The sequence below is a fragment of the Perna viridis genome, chromosome 15, assembly GCF_037379345.1.
Source record: "Perna viridis isolate PV_CMFRI_1.1 ecotype Kerala chromosome 15, ASM3737934v1, whole genome shotgun sequence".
In the NCBI taxonomy this organism is placed as follows: Eukaryota; Metazoa; Mollusca; class Bivalvia; order Mytilida; family Mytilidae; genus Perna; species Perna viridis.
In genome coordinates, this window is record NC_142459.1 from 16,990,142 (window position 1) to 17,013,729 (window position 23,588).

A 23,588-nucleotide genomic window follows, 5' to 3' on the forward strand; every position below is an offset into this window, starting at 1 on the left:
AGTTGCTATTTATAAAAGCCATTTCACAATCATTGACATAAAGAGAAAATAAAATAGGAGACAAAACCTCTCCTTGCATGAGACCTAATTCATTTGTGAAAAAATCAGAATTGAATCCATTAACTTGTACACATGTTGTTACATTAGAATACATTGATTTTAAAGTTTGCAATAATTTACCACATATACCCATATTTGCAAGTTTATGCCATAGCATTACTCTTTGAACAGTGTCAAAAGCTTTAGTATAATCAACAAAACAACAGTACAATCGTTTTTTGGATGAAAGTGATTTGAAAATAAGAGGACAACGAGAACATAGCATCAACTGTACCATACCCAGGCCGGAAACCAAACTGTGCATCGGTTATCACATCAAACGTATTAGACCATTCTATCAATCGTTGATTTAAAATTGAGGTAAATAATTTACCAAAGTTACTAACAAGACTAATCCCTCTGTAATTGTTTGGGTCATTCGTATTTCCACGTTTAAAAATAGGCACAAGTATCGCAATAGTCCATGATGTAGGGAAAATGCCAGACGTTAGAATTCCATTAAACACTTTTATAAGAGTAGGCAAAAATATTTGTTTAAATTCAATAAAGTACTCATTCAACATTCCGTCAATACCGTGACTTTTGTTCCGTTTCAAGTTAGTTATAGCAGTCAAGATTTCTTTTTCTGTTATTGGCTTATCTAACTCCTCAAGGGCACAGTCTTCCACAATATCCTGCCTAAAATCTGAGTCAATTTCAATATCCGTATCGGAATTTGCAACACCTTGAAAATGTTCGAAGAATCTTGTCAATGATATATCATTTTTAAAAGAATTCGTTTTCCGAAACTTCGAATAAAACAGTTTAGGGTTATTTATCCTCAAATAGTCCATCATATTACCCTCGGTACGCATAAAATCACGTTTCAATCGACTTTCAAGCGTTTTATACTTCTTTTTGGCATCTTTCATCTTGGAATGATTTCCTGGATTTTTGACACGATTAAATATATTCAAACAGTTTATATACTTTGCATACAATTCTTTACATTGTCGGTTAAACCATGGTTTGTCTATCTGTTTGTTGTCAAAATTAACGTTAGTATTTTGACACTTTCTGAAAAATGGAGACATTATTTCCTCAAAATGTCTGGTAAAGCTAGTCAGAGAACAGTCCAAAGATTCCTGATCTTCAAAGCCAATAGCGTTACTCAGTTGGTTAAATTTGTCCATATTTACGCGAATACACTCTGCACATTGGTCCTTTAACTCATTATTACAACGATATTTAACAGATTTGTCACCAATATTTTCTCTGTTCACGGATTGTTCCGGACATTCACGTTCTATGTGTAGCTTTAATTCTAAATGTAAAAAGGCGTGGTCGGAAAAACTGGTAAAGTTCGAAACAATAAACTGGTCAACAATAGAGAACAATGTATACGGAATAAGTACATAGTCAATGACGCTCAAACCTTGTGCTCCAAAATAAGTAAAGTCATTAGAATAACCATTCTGGTGTCGGCCATTCATTATCCTGAGGCCAGAGTCCTTGCACATCGACAATAACTTGAGACCAAATGCATTCGTATTAGCGTCGGGATTAATTCTTGCTGGAATATTGATATCATTATTATACTCAAACACATTCTCAATATTGTTTCTAATTGTTCTATGAATAATATCACCTCGTATGTAATCGTCCATAGTTGCTGTCCGACTGTTCGTATCACCAATCACCTTTACATGACCTAGGGTAGAATACAGTTCGATGCTATCTTCAAGTTCAGTAAATAAATCACAATCATAATTCTTATAATATTTAGACCTAGCAGGGGGTATATAAATACAAGCAACATATAAACTCTTATCAATTGTAACAATACCTTTGTCAATAATCAACCAAATAATAGTATCAAGTATACATGTCTCTATCTTAATAAACTTTTCAAAAGTTTTTTTAATCATTACAATAATACCACCACCTTGCTTAGACTTTGATTTTACCCTAGGGTATACAAAACAATTATAATTTGGTAAACAAAGACTGAAATTTTTATCAAACCAACATTCAGTGAGAAATATTAAATCATAAGTACATAAAAAATTTAAAAACGATTTGTTTTCTAGTTTTGTCTCCACACCACCATTAACATTCCAAGATACCATTTTCAGCTTTCCGAGTACTGTCTGTCGATATGCCACACCACCTTCATCGCTGTCCTATTTTGCCCCGTGCAGGTCCGGGTGTTAAAAGAATAGGCCTGCAGCAGCGCTAAGCTTGTCGTAAAAGGCGACTAAATAGTGCTCAGAAACCTAGCCGGGGGCTAGGCGCTCTGCCCACAGAGCAACTGTGATGTGTGCCTTAGGCGGTGGAATGGGGTACCCCTGGCGTGTTACATGCTGGGGTTGTCAGGCTATAATACGGAAAACCTGACCGCAAACCATAGTGGTGCACCGTGTTGGGAAAGATGCCACGTTCCTCGCACGTTAAAGAACCCTGCTGTGGTATTCGATAGGAGTAGGAACCTTTGCGCTCCGCCACAGGAGGCTAAATTGCCCGACCTTACCCATCCCCCTTTTTCCAGTGGCAATCAAAATTTGTCGACCCTATTATCCTTGTGACCCATCCTTTTTTTTTCATTTTATCATCCATTTCATGTTCATTGTCTGAATATAGCTGAAATATTGCTGCTTGGACGTTAAACCCCAACAAACAAACAAACAAAATTGATTGCATAATTTTACCAATCACATTTGGATCACTGATTGGAGAGGTGGCCAAACATACGACGGAAAACCATCATAATACAGCCATCCTAAACTAATCTTCACATAAGTTTTTCTTTGTGGTGTCTTCCTATTTAGCTAAATAAGAATAATATACATACAATCTAATCTGTCACAGTTTATTATTTGTTCTGACTCTTTGAGCTGTCATTTGGCAATTAAGAATCACAAACTGAAAAACACTTCTTATTTTACAAATTTTGTATTTTATTCATCGACTTCGGGAATTTGATAAAGAGATTGTTTTTCTCTAGGTACCCAGTCATGTTGTTCAGTTGTAGACAGGGTTGCCAAAAAGGCATTAAATGAAATAATAAAGGACGTTAGTTTGCCATACACCGATTTTAAACGTTTAATAAGGAAATATATTTTAAAGATGTGGCAGGACCGTTGGGACGGTCTTGAACACAACAAACTCAATTCCATAAAACCCGATCTAGGCGTTCATCAATCCGGGTCGGGCAATCGCAAAGAGCAAGTGGTCATGACTAGATGCCGCATTGGACATTCTAGATTTACACATGGCCATTTGCTTGTTGGTGATCCTCCACCTGAGTGTATCCCATGTGATTGCCCTTTCTCTATCAAACATGTTCTTCTAGATTGTGTGGATTTTGCCAACACCAGGCAAAATTATTTTGACTGCGCCAATATGTTTGATTTGTTCAAGACAGTTTCATCTGAAAACATCATCGATTTCTTAATAGCTGCTTGTTTTATTTTCATTATTTTATGAAGAGACTTTGATCTTAATTTTAATATTTTCCTTGCATTAAATGTTCTTGCCGTGATATGGCCCTGGTCGCCGAAACGGCAATAAACAACAACAATCAATCAATCAATCTTGCCGTCTTACCATGATTAGTTCTGGAGTGAGGGTATACAAAGCAAGGGGACTGACACGGTAAGCAAAAGGAGTTTTTGCTACGCATGACTGTGTTGTCTATTTAAAACTCATCAGAGGCGCTCTATGAAGCCAAGAGTTGCAAGTAATGTAAATTTATCTAATTATCTTGATACTAACCATGATTACACCCATTTAACCTTTTTTATTAATGCATTCAGGTTATAGATAAGATGTTCAAAAATAGTGATAACTTTTAAAAAAATGAACAGTCCTTACATTTTAATTTTTTTATCCGCCGAAACGGCATTAAAAGGTAACAATCAATCAATCAATCAATCAATTTTTTTTATCTACGCTGACTGTCATTCACGTCAGCAACAACCCGTTTTTGCAATAAAGTATCAATGATTTAAGTCGAAACCCTGCTTATGACATAAGGTTAAACGAACGACCTTGTTTATTATTTGGATAAAACAAGACCCTGTTTTGCGGCACATACATGTACTAGTATATTACCTATTGTAATGCACCCCCTCCCTTCCGGACCCAAACACTCCTGGTAACCTTTGTTTATTTTACTTTAAAATAAAAATTGTTGACATTTTTTTAATCATTTTTGATAAATGTCATTTGAATTTCTCTGGCGTCCTCCTAGCTACCTTAATTTGAACACCATTTTCGGACCTGCTTCCCCACGCTTTGTACAAAAAATATGGAAGTAATATCCAGGAGAGGGAGGGGGGGTGACATGACATTTTTCCCCTACCTGATTATCCATGGCGGTACTAGCACTGCACATGTGCCTTCACCGTAGTAAAATTACGAGATAAACATTTTGCCGAAAATTCGAATATGTATGTCGACTTGTCGAGAAAATTATGTAAACATGTCTTGATAATAAATAATTGAGCTGGTCGACTTGTCGAGATAGCTATGTAGACATGTTGTGAAAATAGAGATTGAAATCTACTTTTTCAGAGCATTATCTCGACAATCTGACTTCTTAATCCCGAAAAGTTAACATGATTATCTGGACAACGCAACTTCAAGGTGGCAGCTACGAGCAACATCTCGACCTCAGGATGAGAATTTGAGATATTTGATGTCGACTTGTCGAGAAAAATATGTCGACTTATCGAGATATTTTTTCGTGACAAATCGACATAAAAATGGCATTAAGTCGACTTGTCGAAATAATTATATTCGACATGTTTCGATAATTATCTCGACAGCTCAACATTTTGATGGCAGAAATAAGCCTCCATAATAATTTCTTAACAATTAAAAAAAAATTAATGCTGGTAATATGTGGAGACAAAATAACAATTTGTTTGGAGAGTATTACATAATATCTCATCACTACTAACATGTAAAAGGGAGGGAATACATGTATAAATGGTAATGTTCAAAATCAAAAACAGTATGTAATTGTAAAAAGTTATAGGAAATTTTTTTTTAAAAACTTATAAAACTATTTGCAAAGTCTACAATGTATACACGAAAATAAATCATCAAAGTGTAAAATGTTGATTTTGTGCTGAGAAAGAAAATAGTCTAAAATAATTATTTCTTTGGGTATATTATAATGATTTTGTTTAAAGGTTTTATATAAAGTGAAATTATTTATTGATAAAATAAAAACAAAATTTAGAAAAGATTAATTGTCATTCACAAAACATCTTTTGGACTTTTTTCAGAAATCAGCTGAAAGGTAAAATCTTAGTGTCTCAGACGGACAGACATCTATCAGATACCCATTTCTGCTGCAAATTTTTGATAAATAAGTGTATAAAATACTTGTTGTATCTCAGAAATAAGTTCAAATGTGAAAGTAAAACCTGAGGTGTAATGAACAAATGAACGGACAAATAGACGAACAGAATGAAAAAATATATACATTTGTATTTCGTAACAAAGTTGGCGAGGTAGTTTTCTGTATACTTCTATAGATTTAATAATTACTAATAATAGGATTCAAGCAATTACTAATGATTTGGAAATATTACTACTATTCACTTCAAGAAAATTGCAAACACTATTTTAAAGAAATTAACATCATTTCTCTTTGTACTGAAAAAAAATAAGTGTTAAGGTTGTGGACAATGTATCGCATATGACAAAAAATTGAAAAAATAAGAAACATATTTTTCAAAATTTTACGTGTGATATAATTTTTTTCACCTTTTACAACCAAAGTAGTAGACTTAACAGAAAGTAATAAAACTATACTTGTACATGTATAGATTTTAAACTTGTATATGTACTTTTGTACTTATGACAAGATTCATCAAAAATTTAATGTACACAGTAGAACCATACTTTTAGCACCATCTTGCTAAATATTTATGAACTATTTCACAGACAAGCGTTTTAGAAATTCAGTCTCTTTTTAGATCTGGTATGACTGGCAACAGGTGATCTTTTAGGTGTGATGTCAGTAGTAGATTCTTGAAGTGATTCAGGAGTGAGGACTGATGTTTGAGGGGGTGACGGTGTTAGTGTATACAACTCTACTGCAGACATATCAATTTCTGGTCTGTCGTGTCCTTGTATTTCATTATACTCTCTACACTTTTTGTATCTTCTCTTGTACAGACAAATACTCACACCAGAGAGCAATATCAGAGTAGCTACCAGTGCCCATACCATGAATCCTGTAACTATAAAATACAACAATTTATTAAATATCAAATAATCATTGATATTAACTGACATTTTACTTTTTAAAATTTTTTTAACAGGGTATTGAGATGTAGACAGACTAATTACTATATGATAATCATCACTTTTTGATAAATATGATTTGGAGGGTGAGCAACAGAATTTACTAAACATTCCTAAAAGTTATATCAAACTTAAGTCATGTAGGTTAGGGTTACTACATCTTGAAACTACATTTACCTGTTGCATTGGTGTGAGTTGTTGGAGTTGTGGGCCTTGAGGGTGTTGTGGTCTTTGAGGCTGTTGTGGTTCTTGGTGGAGTTGTGGTCCTTGAGGGCATTGTGGTTCTTGGCAGAGTTGTGGTCCTTAAGGGTCTGATGGTTCTTGATGTAGTTGTGGTTTTTGGTGGAGTTGTCATCCTTGAGGGTGTTGTGATCCTTGCTGTAGTTGGTACAAGTGGCACTGAAATAATATTATCATTATTATGTTTACTAAAACTATGAGGCAAACATTGATATAATTTTTTTATTCTTTTAATAATACTACATATTATAAACTAGTCTGTTAAATACTAAATTTTCCTTTTCTGGAGGTAGTTTGAATTGCGATTTTTAATAAATTCAAATTAAAATTGGTATGCAGTAAGAAAAATATATATTGAGAATAGACACTATAGCTTATAAAGATCTAAGAAAATTCAAAAGAAATACTTATTTTTTTAAGTTATCTGTAATTTAATCCTGAGTAAAGCTGCACAATTTTTTTATATAAATTCTGGTAAAATATGATAAAACTTGACATGTAGTAGCAAAAAAAGATGTTGAGGTTTGTTACTGAATATTATTAATATTTATAATATTATAAAAGAATAACTTTAGTTTCTATAGTTGACTTTGTGCGCTGTTCCATTCAATTGGAAAAGTTTTTATAGTTGATTGTGTGAGATCATCGAGTTGTTTGATTAATATACATGTATAATTTAATGTACATTTGTATTTTGTGAGATGTTAAGATTTTGTATGAAATTTATTGAAATATGGCATTAAGTAAAGGAAATTTGTATTTAGAATTCCTAAGAATTATTGATACATGTATTTAAAATATAATAAAAGAAATACAACAGTTTTTATATCTGGCAGTGAACATGATTTGTACTAATAGGAGACATACATGTACGATTTATTTATAACCAAACCATGTACTTTCAAAAAATACAGAATATGATGTGACAGTGTTCCAGATAGGATTTAAGGACAGAGGGGCACAACTTCCAGAAAAGGAGCACTTTAGCATGATAACAAAACTTAAACATGTTAAAAGGGCACAAATAGAATTGAAAATTTGGGTTTACTACATAATATATTGTTATTTTGGCTTCTATCAAGTTGAATTAATCTGTTTCTGTTATTTTAAGACAAGATCAACTAAACGAGCCTTTGTTTTTCCTTTAAAATTAGTTTTTTTTTTTTTCAATTATTTGTATTTCATGAATACAAAGGGCAGAGGGGTGCTGCGTCCTTCTATTTTGGGCTGGCTGGAACAGACATACACATTTACAATAAATGGTTATCATGGTTATGGCAAAAATCAAAACAAAAATATACAATGTATGAAAATGAAACTTACATACAACATACTTTTTCACAAAAACTTGGTATCACAGCAGGACATCCTTGGTCAGGGGTCTTAATTCTGACATTTGTGTCTTGTCAACAAAATATAACATGTGTATGTATAGGAAATGGTAACTGTAATATTAAAATTTACTACAGGTCCTATTTGAACATGTCTATCTGAAGGAAGGGTCATTCATATTTTTTGCCCCGTGGAGGTCCGGGTGTTAAAAGAATGGGCCTGCAGCAGCGCTAAGCTTGTCGTATAAGGCGACTAAATAGTGCTCAGAAACCTAGCCGGGGGTTAGGCGCTCTGCCCACAGTTTGTTTGTTTGTTGGGGTTTAACGTCCGAGCAGCAATATTTCAGCTATATTCAGACAATGAACATGAAATGGATGATAGAATGAACATGAAACGAAAAAAAAAAGGATGGGTCACAAAGATAATAGGGTCGACAAATTTTGATTGCCACTGGAAAAAGGGGGGATGGGTAAGGTAGGGCAATTTAGCCTCCTGTGGTGGAGCGCAAAGGTTCCTACTCCTATCGAATACCACAGCAGGGTTCTTTAACGTGCGAGGAACGTGGCATCTTTCCCAACACGGTGCACCACTATGGTTTGCGGTCAGGTTTTCCGTATTATAGCCTGACAACCCCAGCATGTAACACACCAGGGGTACCCCATTCCACCACCTGGGGCACGCATCCCAGTTGCTCTGTGAGCAGAGCGCCTAGCCCCCGGCTAGGTTTCTGAGCACTATTTAGTCACATTTTACGACAAGCTTAGCGCTGCTGCAGGCCTATTCTTTTAACACCCGGACCTGCACGGGGCCTCTGCCCACAGAGCAACTGGGATGTGTGCCCCAGGTGGTGGAATGGGGTACCCCTGGTGTGTTACATGCTGGGGTTGTCAGGCTATAATACGGAAAACCTGACCGCAAACCATATTGGTGCACCGTGTTGGGAAAGATGCCACGTTCCTCGTACGTTAAAGAACCCTGCTGTGGTATTCGGTAGGAGTAGGAACCTTTGCGCTCCGCCACAGGAGGCTAAATTGCCCGACCTTACCCATCCCCCTTTTTCCAGTGGCAATCAAAATTTGTCGACCCTATTGTCCTTGTGACCCATCCTTTTGTTTTTCATTTCATGTTCATTTTATCATCCATTTCATGTTCATCGTCTGAATATAGCTGAAATATTGCTGCTCGGACGTTAAACCCCAACAAACAAACAAACAATCTCAATCTCACAGTTACCACATTCAGCAACGACATCGTGTGAATGACATACGATACAACCTTCAGCCTGTAAGGTAACAAACCAAATAAGCAAAAGCTGGACACATGTGTTCGCCATTATGAACCGTTTTGTATAAAATGTTATCGATTCCACAAACGAAGCTGTGAATGCTGTTAAATTATTATTTAGGGATCAATAAAGGAATAGTCTAAAATATTTTCAATTTTAATGTTACAAAAATGAAAATTGATATTTTTTGGGTTTATCCCTTACGAGTCGCTTAGGATTACCGGGAAATTTATTCTGTTTTATTGTGTAGATTCCTCCACTGTTTGGAGAACCAAGTGTAAATCCACATTTGTACCAAAATCGTAGATCCTATCCGTTTACTTGTATTTAATAACGTAAATAAGAGTTTGATTTTAAAATGATATGGGGGAAATCACCGTGGGAAATGTCAGCTAAAATGAAGACTTATATATGACATTAAAATGTCATCTTTTATTATGATTTATTGAACTATTGATATACCATTGATAAAAATCAGAAATTTCCAAAATAAAATAAAAATTTATGTTCTGGAGGAAATATTGTGAATCAAACTTTTTAACAGTCTTAAGAGAATTATGGCCAATATTCCTTAAAAAACGTTCGTTTTATTGAAATTGATTATGGGTGGTCAAAAATTAATTGCTCCCCTAGAGTCCTACATATATGGACGATGTAATTATACAAACTACCAGCAGACAAATGACCCAAAGACAGGTAGATTTGTAAGTAAATATATTCATAATATCTTTAAATATAAAACAAACAATTATATTTACTTTTTTTTAAAGTTTCTTCATGAGTAAACTAACATTATTTTAATTAAATTTGTGACATATGAACCTCGATTACAGAACAGAGTATATACACTTCATCATGATGAAAATGTCTGTGATACTGTTCCCGAAAAAAAAAGTTTATTGATGAGTAAATTAAAATTTTGTTCATTATATTTGAGACATATGAACCACGATTACACCATCAGAACAGAGACTTTGTTGCAGAAAATTTTCCCGCTGAAAAGTTAGTAATTTTTTAGCAAATGTGGTTTAAAGGTCCTCGGATGGAATTGAATTTATATGATTTTGGATGTATTTTTTATGCATTTTTGGTTGTTTTTACCATAAGGGACTGTGTATTATGTAGATCACTACAGATTTCAAATTTTGACCAAACCATTTGAATTCTGACGTTTTAAACTTTCATTTATATATTTGTAGTAACTTTTATAAATAAAAGTCACTGGTCTTCTATTGTTCGGGCCACTAGCGTGTCTGATGAAGGTGTGATCCAAAAAAAGTACTTTTACACGCAGTTAAATTTGATTTTGAAAATGAATATTTCTAACGTGTTAAAGACGTAAATTGCCGTCTTTCTGGCATGTATTCCATATTCTTTCTTTTCAATATTTATACTATATCTTCATATACACCCCACCATAATGAAAAAACACCAGTTGTCTTGACTATAAAACGTCTGTTGGGTTTTTTTTTTTTTTTTTTTTTTTTTTTTTTTTTGCACGACATGAATGACACAATATGCGGTCGGATATATATTTTTTGCATCATCAGAATCGAGCCAGTCTTTCTAAAACTGAAATTTGAAAACAGAGTTTACCTCAGTTTTTTATACATTTTACTTTTTTTATATTTCAGTGTAATCGTCTCCAAAAGACTATTGACTGCAGAACATCTTGACAGAGCTTTGCTTAAGGAAAGCCACAACATTGTAACAAAAAGAATAGAGGATATAAAAACTAAAATCAATTACCATGAAAATGTGTTTACATTACAACAGGAAAAACTAGAAAAAGAGGAACAATACCATAAAACGATTGCAGACAGATATAGATATCTGAAAAAAAATTATTCATCTTGTCAATCGTGAAATAGTAAAACAAATAAAACACTTTTTTATTATAGTCTTTGATTAACGATTTTGAATACAAAATAAGTTTTGTCCCCTTTGACATCACTTACTTTTATTGCTATTCATTATTCTGACCTTAAGTCTCATCTAAAAGCTGGACACATTTTTGATTGATCAAGTTTGCTTTAAGTCATTGTTTATCCGTGATTCGATGATTCGTATTATTTTTTTTTTGTATACTTATTGTCATGTATTGTCGGGTCAAATTAAAATTATCGTTAGTAGAGTGGAAAAACAATCGGTTCTGGCACAGTTGTTCCTTCATATCGAACCATACGCTTATTGTCGGGTCTAATTATAGTTACTGTTATAATTTAACCTTATAAAGTAAATGATTAAGAATGGAAACGGAGAATATGTCAAAGAAACAACTATTCAATCCAAAAAATACATAAGTTCATTTGATTGTCACAATTATATGCAATGGGATCGTATGCATATGACCATAGGAATATACTTATTATCATGTATTGTCGGGTCTAATTAAAATTATTATTAGTAGTAGTGGAACTGACTTTCTGGTACAGTTATTCCTCCATATCAAACCATACGCATATTGTCGGGTTATTGTTATAGTAATACTTTGTGATTATATATGAACGTCTGTCTTATTTATATGATAATAATTTTTAGAGTGAAAATTTGTTCACTTTATACGACAAAATCTTTGAAAAGAAATAGCTTTTAAGAAAATTTCTACATAAAATCTATTTATACATGGTAATTTCTAAATATAATATATTACATAGTCGGTATGCAGTGAAACTGGGAGTTTTTTTTCACAGCCATAACTAATATCAAGTACCCACATAAGTATACACATATGGCCATAGTCATACATTTATGGTCCAGATACTTATATGGTCAAAACATTACCAGGATCTCGTGTACGATTCGTCCACAGATTTTACGGTTTAGGCCGTAGGCAATACTCAAAAGTGTTGATATATTTTATTTAAGAAAACATAGCAAATTTAACGTTGTTAATTCAGCAATTCATAACCAAAAGTTTTAATTTTGAATCAAAAAAAGAATCAAGTAGAAGTTACATGCTAAAGATGAAACCAAAGATCAGACCATAGTAGATGTTGTACAAAACACAAATTTAACAATCCAATGGTTCTTTAATAACTTTCACTATGCCACCTATCCATTTGGACATTCGACAATCATCAATGAAAACGAGTGTCGATGTAGTGACAAAGACAGAGTACTTACTGGTACCTGGTGTACTCCGGAAATTCAACTGGCCTGTTCAAACGGGTATGAAATCATTAAGATATATGAAATTTATCACTTTGAGGAAACCAGTTGTTACGATAAAATTACAAAGACCGGAGGTTTGTTTACAGAATATGTTAATATGTTTCTAAAACTGAAACAGGAGGCTTCGGGATTTCCTTCCGAATGTAAAACTATCGAAGAAAAATATACATATATCCAAAATTATGCCCGACACGAAGGTATAAATTTAGATTTCGACTGAATTAAAAAGAATCCGGGTCTTCGTAGTTTAGCCAAGATCTGTCTGAATAGTTTTTGGGGAAAATTCGGTCAACGTTTAAATATGAAACAATCTTCTTTCCTATATGAACATGAAGCAGATAAGTTTTTTCCAGCTGCTTTCAGATACACGGAAGGATGTCAGGGATTTTCATATCATCAGCAACGAAATCATACAATTAGAATATTTTGACAGTCCAACCTTTTTACCTTTCGATTATAAAACTAATATTTTCATCGCCAGCTTCACTACGGCCTGGGCTAGAATAAAACTATATGACTTACTCGATATAACGCAAAGAAATGCGCTGTATGTCGATACCGGCTCCATTATATTTCACGATGTCAATAAACAAATTATACGAAGACTCCCCGTTGGAAATTATCTGGGAGAACTCACCAGCGAGATTTCTCAGGAAGAAGGTCATATTACCACTTTTGTCTCCTCTGGACCAAAATCGTACGCTTACAGAACGATGTCGGGAGCCGAGGTTTGTAAAGTAAGAGGTTTTACCTTGAATTGGACGAACACACATTTGATCAATTTAGCTAATATTAAAGAAATAGTATTGAACAAAGATACAACAAAAACAATTACGACAACGAATCCTAGAAAGATATCAAGAATCGCCAGAAAAAGAAAACTGTGTAACACGATAGAAGAAAAGGAATTTAGAATGGTGTACACAAAAAGACGTTTATTAGACGACCTTTGAACAGTACCTTATGGTTATTAACTTCAAGACTTAATTTTTGTGTTTAAAAGGAAATAACTATAACAAAATCTTGTGATCATCTCATTTTTGTCTGGTAAATAAATAATTAAAGCACATTATTTATAATACAGAATATTTTATTTATAAACACACCCCGAAAAAGAAAATATATGATTTAAAATGTTATCCACCGAATGTTCTTTTTTCTCCTCTTATTAGGCGGTGGCTTTTCCAGTATACCAGGTATTTCTGCCCCATCCTCTGCTTGAACGACAAACCCGTTCCCTTTTTGAACGAAATTGTTGTTTTCTTCTTTATCCGTTTGTATTTCCTTATCTTCTGTTATCGTTGGATCAATGGATCTATTCACTAATTCGTCGTACTTCTGTTTAGACAGTAATACTAATTGCTTTAACATGGTGTTTATTGAAGATAACCAATCACAGGTTTCAGTAATTTCGACAGAAATCCCCTTTTTTTAATAACAGCCTTTTCTTCTTAGCTTTACTGGTGGTTTTGTTTCCCAGTTGAAAAACAATTGATTTATAGGGTTTTAATGCTTCAACGTACGATCGCTTATTTGGGACAATTCCTTTATATATATTTAAAGCTATTTCTGAAATAACTTCCAATTGTTCCGATGACAGTGTCGAAATAATTGCTTTACGCTGTTTCTCGCTGGTATGATATAAAAATTTTAAGAAGGAACCATGTGTCCTCATCCGACTACTCATCCTGTAAAAACTGAACGTCTATCCTAGTGCAATCTTCTTTTATAGCGGTTTGTATACTATACACATATCTCCTGGGAATATACCAGTTCTTAACATGAACTGACGTTCGTCTTGTTGCCTATGTAGTGAAATGTCTATTAGTATGTATCCGTATCTAGCACTCGTAGCTTTAGTACAGCTATCTGTAAAAAAGTTCGTTTGTCCAGGAAAATTTGAGAGGCAAACGTCACTATCTGTCGCGAATCTCTCGGATTACGAAACAACACAAAATTTGCTATGTTTAATGATATGCTTTTTGAGTATTTCCCAACTGGGTATAAGGATTGTGAATGCAGAACGCAGGAAATGTTCGCATGGTGAGATGTAACTGTAAACAGATGTAACAATTCTTCCGACTGTACTATCTTACTAATCAGGTCATCCAATATTAATAGAGGATGTTTCTTATGTCTTGAAAACTCTTCTACAGTCTGTTTATCTGGGAGACCCTCGTGAAATGTAAGGCGTGGAATATGTTTCATATCGTCAAACATTTGTTGATATTCGGAATAGGCATACATAATTTCCCAAGGAGTTTCCGTAAACATTGCGAATGCATTCTCTATAAGTCTCTCGGTAAACATAGACTTGACAGATTGTGTTGGGCCAATAACGGCAATAGTCGTTGGTGAGTAAAAAGGTAACAATGGCTTTCCTGTTGTATCTTCCATATCGATAAATCAAATGATCAACACAAGTGATTAGTCCCCTTTTTATAACACTAGCAAATCATTCAAATATATCATAATAAAAGAGTCGTCGTCATCAAGATTTTTTCCAAGCATTTTATATACCATATTTATTGGTACAGAGAAACAAACTCGCATAACAATGAAAAAAAAAAGCACGTACTGTCCACATATATCAGATTTATTCGACTGCAGTTGCTTTGATATATAATTGCAGGTTTTACTATTCTCTACAATAAAACTCTGTATAGATTCTCCGTAAAAATTAATCGGCTTTCCGAGGCTGTCGAAATATTCTGACGACAATTTATCTAAGAACAGAAGACAAATCCAATGTTCTCCAGGACGGGGTATTGGGTCCGTGTTGATGATGTAGATTTGAGGGTATCTTCTATGTGTGACATTAGGTAATGTTTTGATGGCACATATTTCGACATGGTAATTTCTTATACAATGGATGGTCGAAATAATATGTTTTAATTGACCTGTATTCATGGCTCCTGTAGTTTTATGTCTCTTGCTTCATTGCACGTCAAAATGGCTTGCGACTGATAATAGCACAAGCAATTTATAACGTCAGTTGTCGCTTGACTGAATCTCATTTCTAACCTCGCATATCCGTGTCTTACGAGGTCTATAAATTCTTGACAATGCCAATAATGTATAACCTTTTCCAAAATCGTTCCTCGTGATAGTTAGTCCTGCGTCCTTATTCCATTTTTCGCAAAAAGCCTAACATATGCTTCCGAGTAACTTCTGTTATCACCAAAATCTAATTTTAAAGGAGACCCATAAATGTCCACACCGTTTACTTTTAAAGTCACTTCCGATAAATTGAAATGTTGAAAATTAAAGGGATTGGCAGTGTAATCTCCGTTTGCCGCCTTTTGTGAAATCAATCCAAATACAACTTTCGATGGAAGAGCCTTGGGAAACATGGAATCCCAATAAAATTCAGTGGCTCCTGATGGAATAATGTTCTGAGTTATATTATTTCTGTTTATCACGTATGTTGCCGGTGTTTCTTTGATCTGTTGACTGTGATTAAGGATGACTCCTGGATCGATTTTGACTCTGGCTGTTTTGAAAGCCACGTCTAGTAACTTCACTTTATATTTAGGGTCCTTTTCTCCTGCCATCAAAATGAAAGATGTACTTGATCTGAAAAGCTTCATGTATATATCCACTCCATTAATGAGATATTTGTCCAGATTTAAAACGTCTTCCATTACACTTCCTTCCAGTTCAAAAGTTCTGGATTCTTTCGTATATTCATATCTGTTGACAAATCCAGAATTGAGAGTCAAAGAATCCATGGGGTCGTCGTCTTTCATGAACAATTGACTTTGCATTTGAGAATTCTGTTCGTCTGAACCAGAACATAGCATAGCCTTCAAATATGCCTTCCACCGAAAATTGTTCGAGTTAACGGACACGAGTTTATTGTTCATGTATACGTCAACTTGAGAAAACATGGCTTGCAAAGGCAAATTAATGATTCCCACCCTCTCTGCTTTTTTCAACTTATCTCCATTCCCTTTGACTATTTGTAGTTTAACGTATAATCAACTTCTCCGTAAATCGATGTAATCGTTTCCAGTACCCGACACAAAAATTTCAATAGGCGTTGATTCATTTAAGATTGACGATATTGGACGTTCTTCCGTATAGATTACTTTATTAACCGCTACCTGATTAGGAGGAGAAGCAAATATCGACAATTCCATTGGTTGTCCAATTTGTTTATTGTCATCGCTTAAAAATGCCATTACGTTTTCTTTTTTTTCTTTAAACTAGGTTGCTGATTCCAAACGTTATCGTAATAATCAGAATTGTAAGGTCTCTTTCTAGAATCTCTACCTTTTCTCTCTTTATTATTCTTTTTCTTCGATGTTGAACGTTTGCCAGTCTGATGTTTAATGAAACCTTTTCTCTTTTTCTTCTTTTTTATACGCTTTGACAGCTTAACTCGAGGTTCGTTTTTTTTCTTTTTCCTCCTGGTATTCAGACTTAGCCCTTTCTTCTGCAGCAGCCACGGGGGTCACTAAATCTGTCCTGAGTTGATCATCTTCTTCCACAGCATGTTTATTTACAGGTATGAGATAAGACCCTCGATATCGTCCATGGAGCCTTCCACGTCCAATTTGATTTTTTCTGTTTTTTGTCTTGTACTGATACGGACTAAACTTCCTGTCGGCCATATTCTTGTTTGTAAAATGTCTCCCACAATCTTGGATCACTGACATATGTCATACTATTCATTGTAAGGCAAAAGGAAATTTCATAAAATGAAGTGTTACCGTCACTCGACCTTTAAGAAATGTTGCAGGAAGTCCTCTTCTATCCTTTTTATAGATATGTATTTGCTGTATGTTTCCTATTTTAATTGGTATATAATACGGATAGTTATATACAATATTTTCTTGTTTATTATCACTAATATATACTTGTCGTATTAAAGGAACTTCTGCACATCCTACAAACGTATCCTGACATATGTCTGAGCACACTTATAACTCATCTTGTTTTGTTTTGTCGTCCCAATCTGTTGTGGTGAATTCAGTCACTGCTACTACCCAATAGCCATCTAGTTGTATTTTCTTATTGAATTGGATCCTAAAATCGTAAGGTGTATTGTTTGGATACAAACTATTCACATCATCCGAAGATAGAACCATTCGCATACTCATGTTGATTGAAAATAAATAAGAATATTAATATATTCTTTTTTATATCTGTTTCATAGAATTTTTTGGGTATCCACGAATTGAATTTGTCCGGCCATCCCATCCATTTTACTAACACTTCCTGTTGTTTTCCTTTCAAATGTCTTCTTTTTATCACCTTTTCAACTTTGTAGACGTCGTCTTCAGAAATCAATATTTTTTGCAACTCGTATCTGTAAAATGTTCCTTTAACGGGTTCATTTAGGATATCTTTCAATTTATACATGTCTTGACTATCTCTTTTGAACCTTTGTGATATTTTGAAATATTCCATAGTCCATTTTTCTTGATATCCTTTTTCAAAAACTTTCTTCAAATGTGATATTCTGACACAATCACCAATTTTCAATCTAAATGCTGATTTGTTTTTTTTTTTCTTTTTTTTCTTTAAAGATTCATGTTTAATGCGATTTTTTTCGACTTTTTTTCTCTGACCAAATACTGAATGTAACGAATTTCATTTCGTTCGTTTTAAAAACTGAAGCCGGTGCAACATTTCCTAATGGTTGATGTGGCGTGTGATTGTGACTATATACTAGGTCCTGTAATACGTCAATGTATCTGTACGTTTCCTTTTCAATAAAATAAGAATAAATCTTTTTCTTTAAATTTTTGATAACAGCCTCGACATAATTACTCTTTGTTTGAGCATTATTTGTATAAAAATCGTGTATTCCTTGGTCATTAAGATATTTTTAGTCACAGATTTAAATTCTCCCCCATCATCAAACCTAATGGTTCTTGCTTTCTTATCACTGTTATGAAAAATTTCTTTAAAAGCCTTTGTTACCGTTTCGCTTTTTTTATCCTTTAATGGCTTCACAATTAAAAATCTAGAGAAAATATCGATTAACACCAACAAAAAATTTACTCCATCGTTGTATTTAGAAACGTTTTCCATAGATGCTAAATCTCCGTCCCACATTGAATCAATACCTTCTACTATTACTCTATTTCTCTTAAAGTTCTTTCTCCGTGATTTATGCAAGCTGTGAGCTTCCTTCTTTGATAAGAAAATGTTTTATTAATCCACGGTTAATGTTGTATTTTCCTTCTTCTTTCACTACATGGTACAATTTATCAGGACCAGCAAATAGCCCAGGATGTTAAAGGTCGGTCCAAATCTCATTCAAATATTTTAACTTTTGTTTTTAGACACATTTGTCATATTTCAGATCAAATACTGAACATAATAATTTTAAACAAATGTTTTTATACATTAAATATTATATAACAGTTAATCCGTTTACGGAAACAAATATTTAGATTTCTTCTCGTTGTAGTTCTTATCCAATGTCATAAGTTGATTAAATTCATGGACATCCAAAATATCGTCATTTGCAAATTTATTTATCAGTCTTCTTAACTTGTTTTGAGTCTGATGTGCAAGTAACAGAGCCTTTGAATGTTTTTTCTGTGTTTTTATTATTTTTTTCAGGAGTATCTGAAATGTAGCATTCGCTAACGTTGCAAAACTACTAATAGTGGCACAAGGTATTGTTGCAGAATACAGCCCAATTCCACTGGTACCAACAGTTCCGCTTGTAGACAGTATATTGATAACGTTTAAAATGTGAATTATAATCTCAATTGTTCGATTCAGTTTTTTATATTTTGAGACACAAGATGAATGTTTTCTGACATCTTTCTCTAGGTTGATATCCATCTCTCTAAATTTGTTCAGTCTATATTCTTCAATCATTTTACCTTCAACATTGTCTAAGTTGTTCATGACAATTCTGAAATGAATTCAATTTAAATAAAATTTACAGGATAAAACCTCATATATGTACATATACAGAATGACAAGACCTTTCTTTAATTTATATAAATCTTCAATAAGGGGTGTGTCTTTAACGTATATTAATCTTCAATAAGGGTGGAGGTCAAGATGTACCCCTCATTGGGGTCCGCTCATTTGCTGACTCTCAAGTACAGATACCCTTAACGTATATACCTTAAGTACAGGTTCAAGTTCAGACACCTATATGTATAGGTCCTCACATTAGAGGATATCCTCACGGTCCCTTAATACATACCCTCTCATTAGTGGTGTCCATATAGGTTCAAGTACAGACCCTTTTGGGGGGATACCCCTCAATAACGGTCCCTAATTTCTCACCCCCTCATTGGGCTCTTTCCTCATTAATGGATTCCCTCTATGAGGGTTCCCCTCATTTATGGATTCCCTCTTTGGGGGTTTCCCTCATTAATATACAGGTCCCCTCATTGGGGGGTTTAAAGAACCCATATGTAGTATGGTTAGACTTTTATCAAACTGTCATGACATCTACATGACAATATACTGTGTCAACACAAATCTGATGAATGACAAAACTAGTTCCTTATCCTTTTTTACAGATATAAAATGTAAGTCAACTGCTTGTATTTATGGATCTATTAACAAAATAAAAAAAAAAAAATAAACTTATTGAAAAATTGAAGATTGTATATTATAACAAACAAACAACAAACTAGTTTCATTGGAGTTTCCAATTTCCAAAATTTTGTTAGTTGGGGTTAAACACGCCAGGGGTACCCCATTCCACCTATTCTGTGGGCAGAGCGCCCTAGCCCCCACCTAGGGTTCTGAGCACTCTCTAGTCGCCTTTTACGACAAGCTTAGTGCTGCTGCAGATGCCCCTGGCAGGTCCGGGTGTTAAAAGAATAGGCCTGCAGCAGCGCTAAGCTTGTCTTATAAGGCGACTAAATGGTGCTAAGAAACCTAGCCGGGGGCTAGGCGCTCTGCCCACAGAGCAACTGGGATGTGTGCCCCTGGCACGTTGCATGCTGGGGTTGTCAGGCTATAATACGGAAAACCTGACCGCAAATCATAGTGGTGCACCGTGTTGGGAAAGATGCCACGTTCCTCGCACGTTAAAGAACCCTGCTGTTGTATTCGATAGGAGTAGGAACCTTTGCGCTCCCCCACAGGAGGCTAAATTGCCCGACCTTACCCATCCTCCCTTTTTCTAGTGGCAATCAAAATTTGTCCTTGTGACCCATCCTTTTTTTTATCATTTCATGTCCATTGTCTGAATATAGCTGAAATATTGAACTTCATGGAAAAAAGTTCAGCCAAATTATTTCACCCTTAAGGCCACAATGTAGGTAAGAAATATATCGAGGGGGCGAATGCCACCAATTAAAGAAGATTGCTAAATGTAGCCAAATATCCCCGACGAAAGATTGAAGTTTAATGAAGCAGCTGCACCAAGAGCTCCCCATTTTTTTTTTCGAATAAAGCACAAAAAATCAAAAAGGTAAAATCAGAATTTAATGAAAATCAAAAGGGAGCTGATGTGCATGATATCAATGGCTCTCCTTAAATTTCAAGAAAACCACTGAAGCCATAAAACCTGGTTTAACCCACCATTTCTTATGAAATGCCTGTACCAAGTCAGGACCATTGCGATCTTCCAACTATCCAGTATGATTGAATTTGCAATACATCTATGGACTTCGAGACTGATTTCTATTCGGTAATTTTGTTGTTACCTTTTTTTTTCCAATTAGAGTGCAAAAACTAAAACCTCCCCCTTTTTGAATATAAAGCGCTAAAAATCAGAATTTAATGAAAATTGAAAAGAACCTTATGTGCATGATATCACTGATTCGTCTAAAATTTCAAGAAAACCACTGAAGCTGTTTTCCAATTAGAGTGTGAAAACTGGAAACACCTCCCCCTTAAAAAAATCCTGTAACTCCAAAACCGTGAAGTAGAAATTGATGAAAAAAAAGGGAATGTAAGTCTACTGCAATAGACAATTCACTTATGTTTCATGAAAATTGATCAAAAATTCTTTGATGAGTTATTGTACATAGTTTTGACGATGGAGGGACGGACGGACATACAATGGTATACCATATTGCCTGTCTTAAAGACAGGCGTGTAGAAATACGCTATAATGGTGAAAGAAAGGTATGTCCAAAATTAAGAAAAATAGCACATCTAATGATACCCTGCCACAATATTGATCGATAATGTGTCATTGATTCAAGAGTCAGATTTATCTTTCTTCTGCAAATGGCCCTTTTCGGTGTAAGATGACACATGGAAGATTGGTTCACGTGAAATGACCTTACACTCTCGTCAACCGATATTACATGGGTATTTCAGCCCATCACTCAGCTTGATTTCCTTTGCATGATAAAACAAATAGGTTCAAATTGCAACCACATGTTGACGTCACAACATGTTTCCATAACCACAAAATGTCAAAATAAAAGTTTTCGATTCAAAATGGCGGGTCTGTAGGTGACCGCAATATAAATAAAGTTTAGTAATGTACGAAATAGTTATTTACACTTGTTGGGCAAGCGCCGGTGCATGATCTTCCACTTGTGACAGATATTTTATTGTCTTATAATTCGTTCTACTGCGCTCCACTTGTCAAAAGACTTTAAAATGTCCATCACTCGTGAAGATCACACGGTCTTTCCAAACAATGTGTGTAAAATCTATTATTCTTAGAGCAGAAAATTTCATTTTTGTCAAACTGTCAACAATTAATAGGCTCCAAGGAGCCTGAATCTCTCATCTGACTCGATGGTAATAAAGAAATGGAACAGTCGCCCGCGACAGCCAATCCCCTCGTCCGCTATTGATATATTATTCAAGTTTGATAGCAACATAAGTAACCAGTCGCTTAAGCGGAAAATGTAGGTCAAGGTGACCTAATTCCAGTACGGATGTTGGTTTCTGTTCAAGGTGTATCAACTGACCAAATATCCCTCTACCACTTGTAGTTTCTGAGATATGGACCTTAACCGAAACTTTAACCTAAGTTGCTCAAGCGGAAAATGTAGGTCATGGTGACCTAATTCTGGTACAGATGTTAGTAACTGTCCAAGATGTATCCACTGACCAAATATCATCCCGCTACTAATTGTAGTTGATTAGATATGGACCTAACCAAAACTTTAACCTGACTATTACGTACATACGTACAAACTAAACACTATATCCCCTCCTCAACTTCGTTGGGCTAGGGGATAATTATAATTTGTATTCAAAGGTACCGACAGCAACAAAAAATTTCAGGGCAGGTAGATCTTGGAGAAGTATTCGGGAAACTTTTCCGACCGTTGAACCTGTCCGATATTTTGTAACTTGGTCCGATTATCTTTTCAGTTTTACCGATCCAAATGTCCGGCACAATGTTTATGACCATATGGTAAATTTCAGTTGTCATACAGTAGTTCAAGTCCAACTTAACCTTACGATTTTGGAGAAAACTTCCTGACTTTAATCTTTATTTTTGTCAACTTGACGTATTGTGCATCAAAATTATCTAAAAGTTTAGGGACATTAACCCGGGGGACAGAAGAAACTCCATTGCACATACACATAATCGCCAGAAATAGTACAATTTTGTATTGATTTCCAGAAAAAAGAAAGATTTCAAGCATTTTACAATACATGTTATTACAAAGTAATGGAAGTTTTGGTCCGATAGAGTTTTGGTTAGACTGGCAATTTACTGTAGATCGTTGGATCCAAAGACTTGCATTTTCCAATTCAATTTCCCTATGTCTGAATTATTCTTGATGTGCTAATTGTCACAAATTCTATCCTTATCACTGATTTAATTTTCCTTAAAATACTGTGTGTATATAATTTTTGGTGGTGTCAAAACTAACAATTTTGAATAAAAACTGGGTAAAACCCTTTTTAATTAAAGCAGACTCTTGCCAAATGAAAATGGCAAACCTAAATAAGTGGATTTTATTTTCCTGTCTTTGTTTAAAACATCATGAAAAGTACCATTTTATTTGCCCCGTGCAGGTCCGGGTGTTAAAAGAATAGGCCTGCAGCAGCGCTAAGCTTGTCGTAAAAGGCGACTAAATAGTGCTCAGAACCCTAGCCGGCGTCTAGGGCGCTCTGCCCACAGAGCAACTGGGATGTGTGCCCCAGGTGGTGGAATGGGGTACCCCTGGCGTGTTACATGCTGGGGTTGTCAGGCTATAATACGGAAAACCTGACCGCAAACCATAGTGGTGCATCGTGTTGGGAAAGATGCCACGTTCCTCGCACGTTAAAGAACCCTACTGTG

General features: G+C 34.7%; 1 protein-coding gene across 1 annotated transcript; it reads right to left on the minus strand.

Moving 5' to 3' along the window:
* Window positions 1-15,501: 15,501 nt before the first annotated feature.
* LOC148597196 (uncharacterized protein F54H12.2-like) lies at window positions 15,502-16,194 on the minus strand. The gene has a single exon (XM_088563012.1). The coding sequence runs from the start codon at window positions 16,192-16,194 to the stop codon at window positions 15,502-15,504; it is 693 nt and encodes a 230-aa protein (XP_088419138.1).
* Window positions 16,195-23,588: the final 7,394 nt, after the last annotated feature.

Excerpts from the sequence above, each read along its gene's own strand:
- LOC148597196 (XM_088563012.1), bottom strand. The coding sequence starts at position 16,194 with ATGCTATGTTCTGGTTCAGACGAACAGAATTCTCAAATGCAAAGTCAA.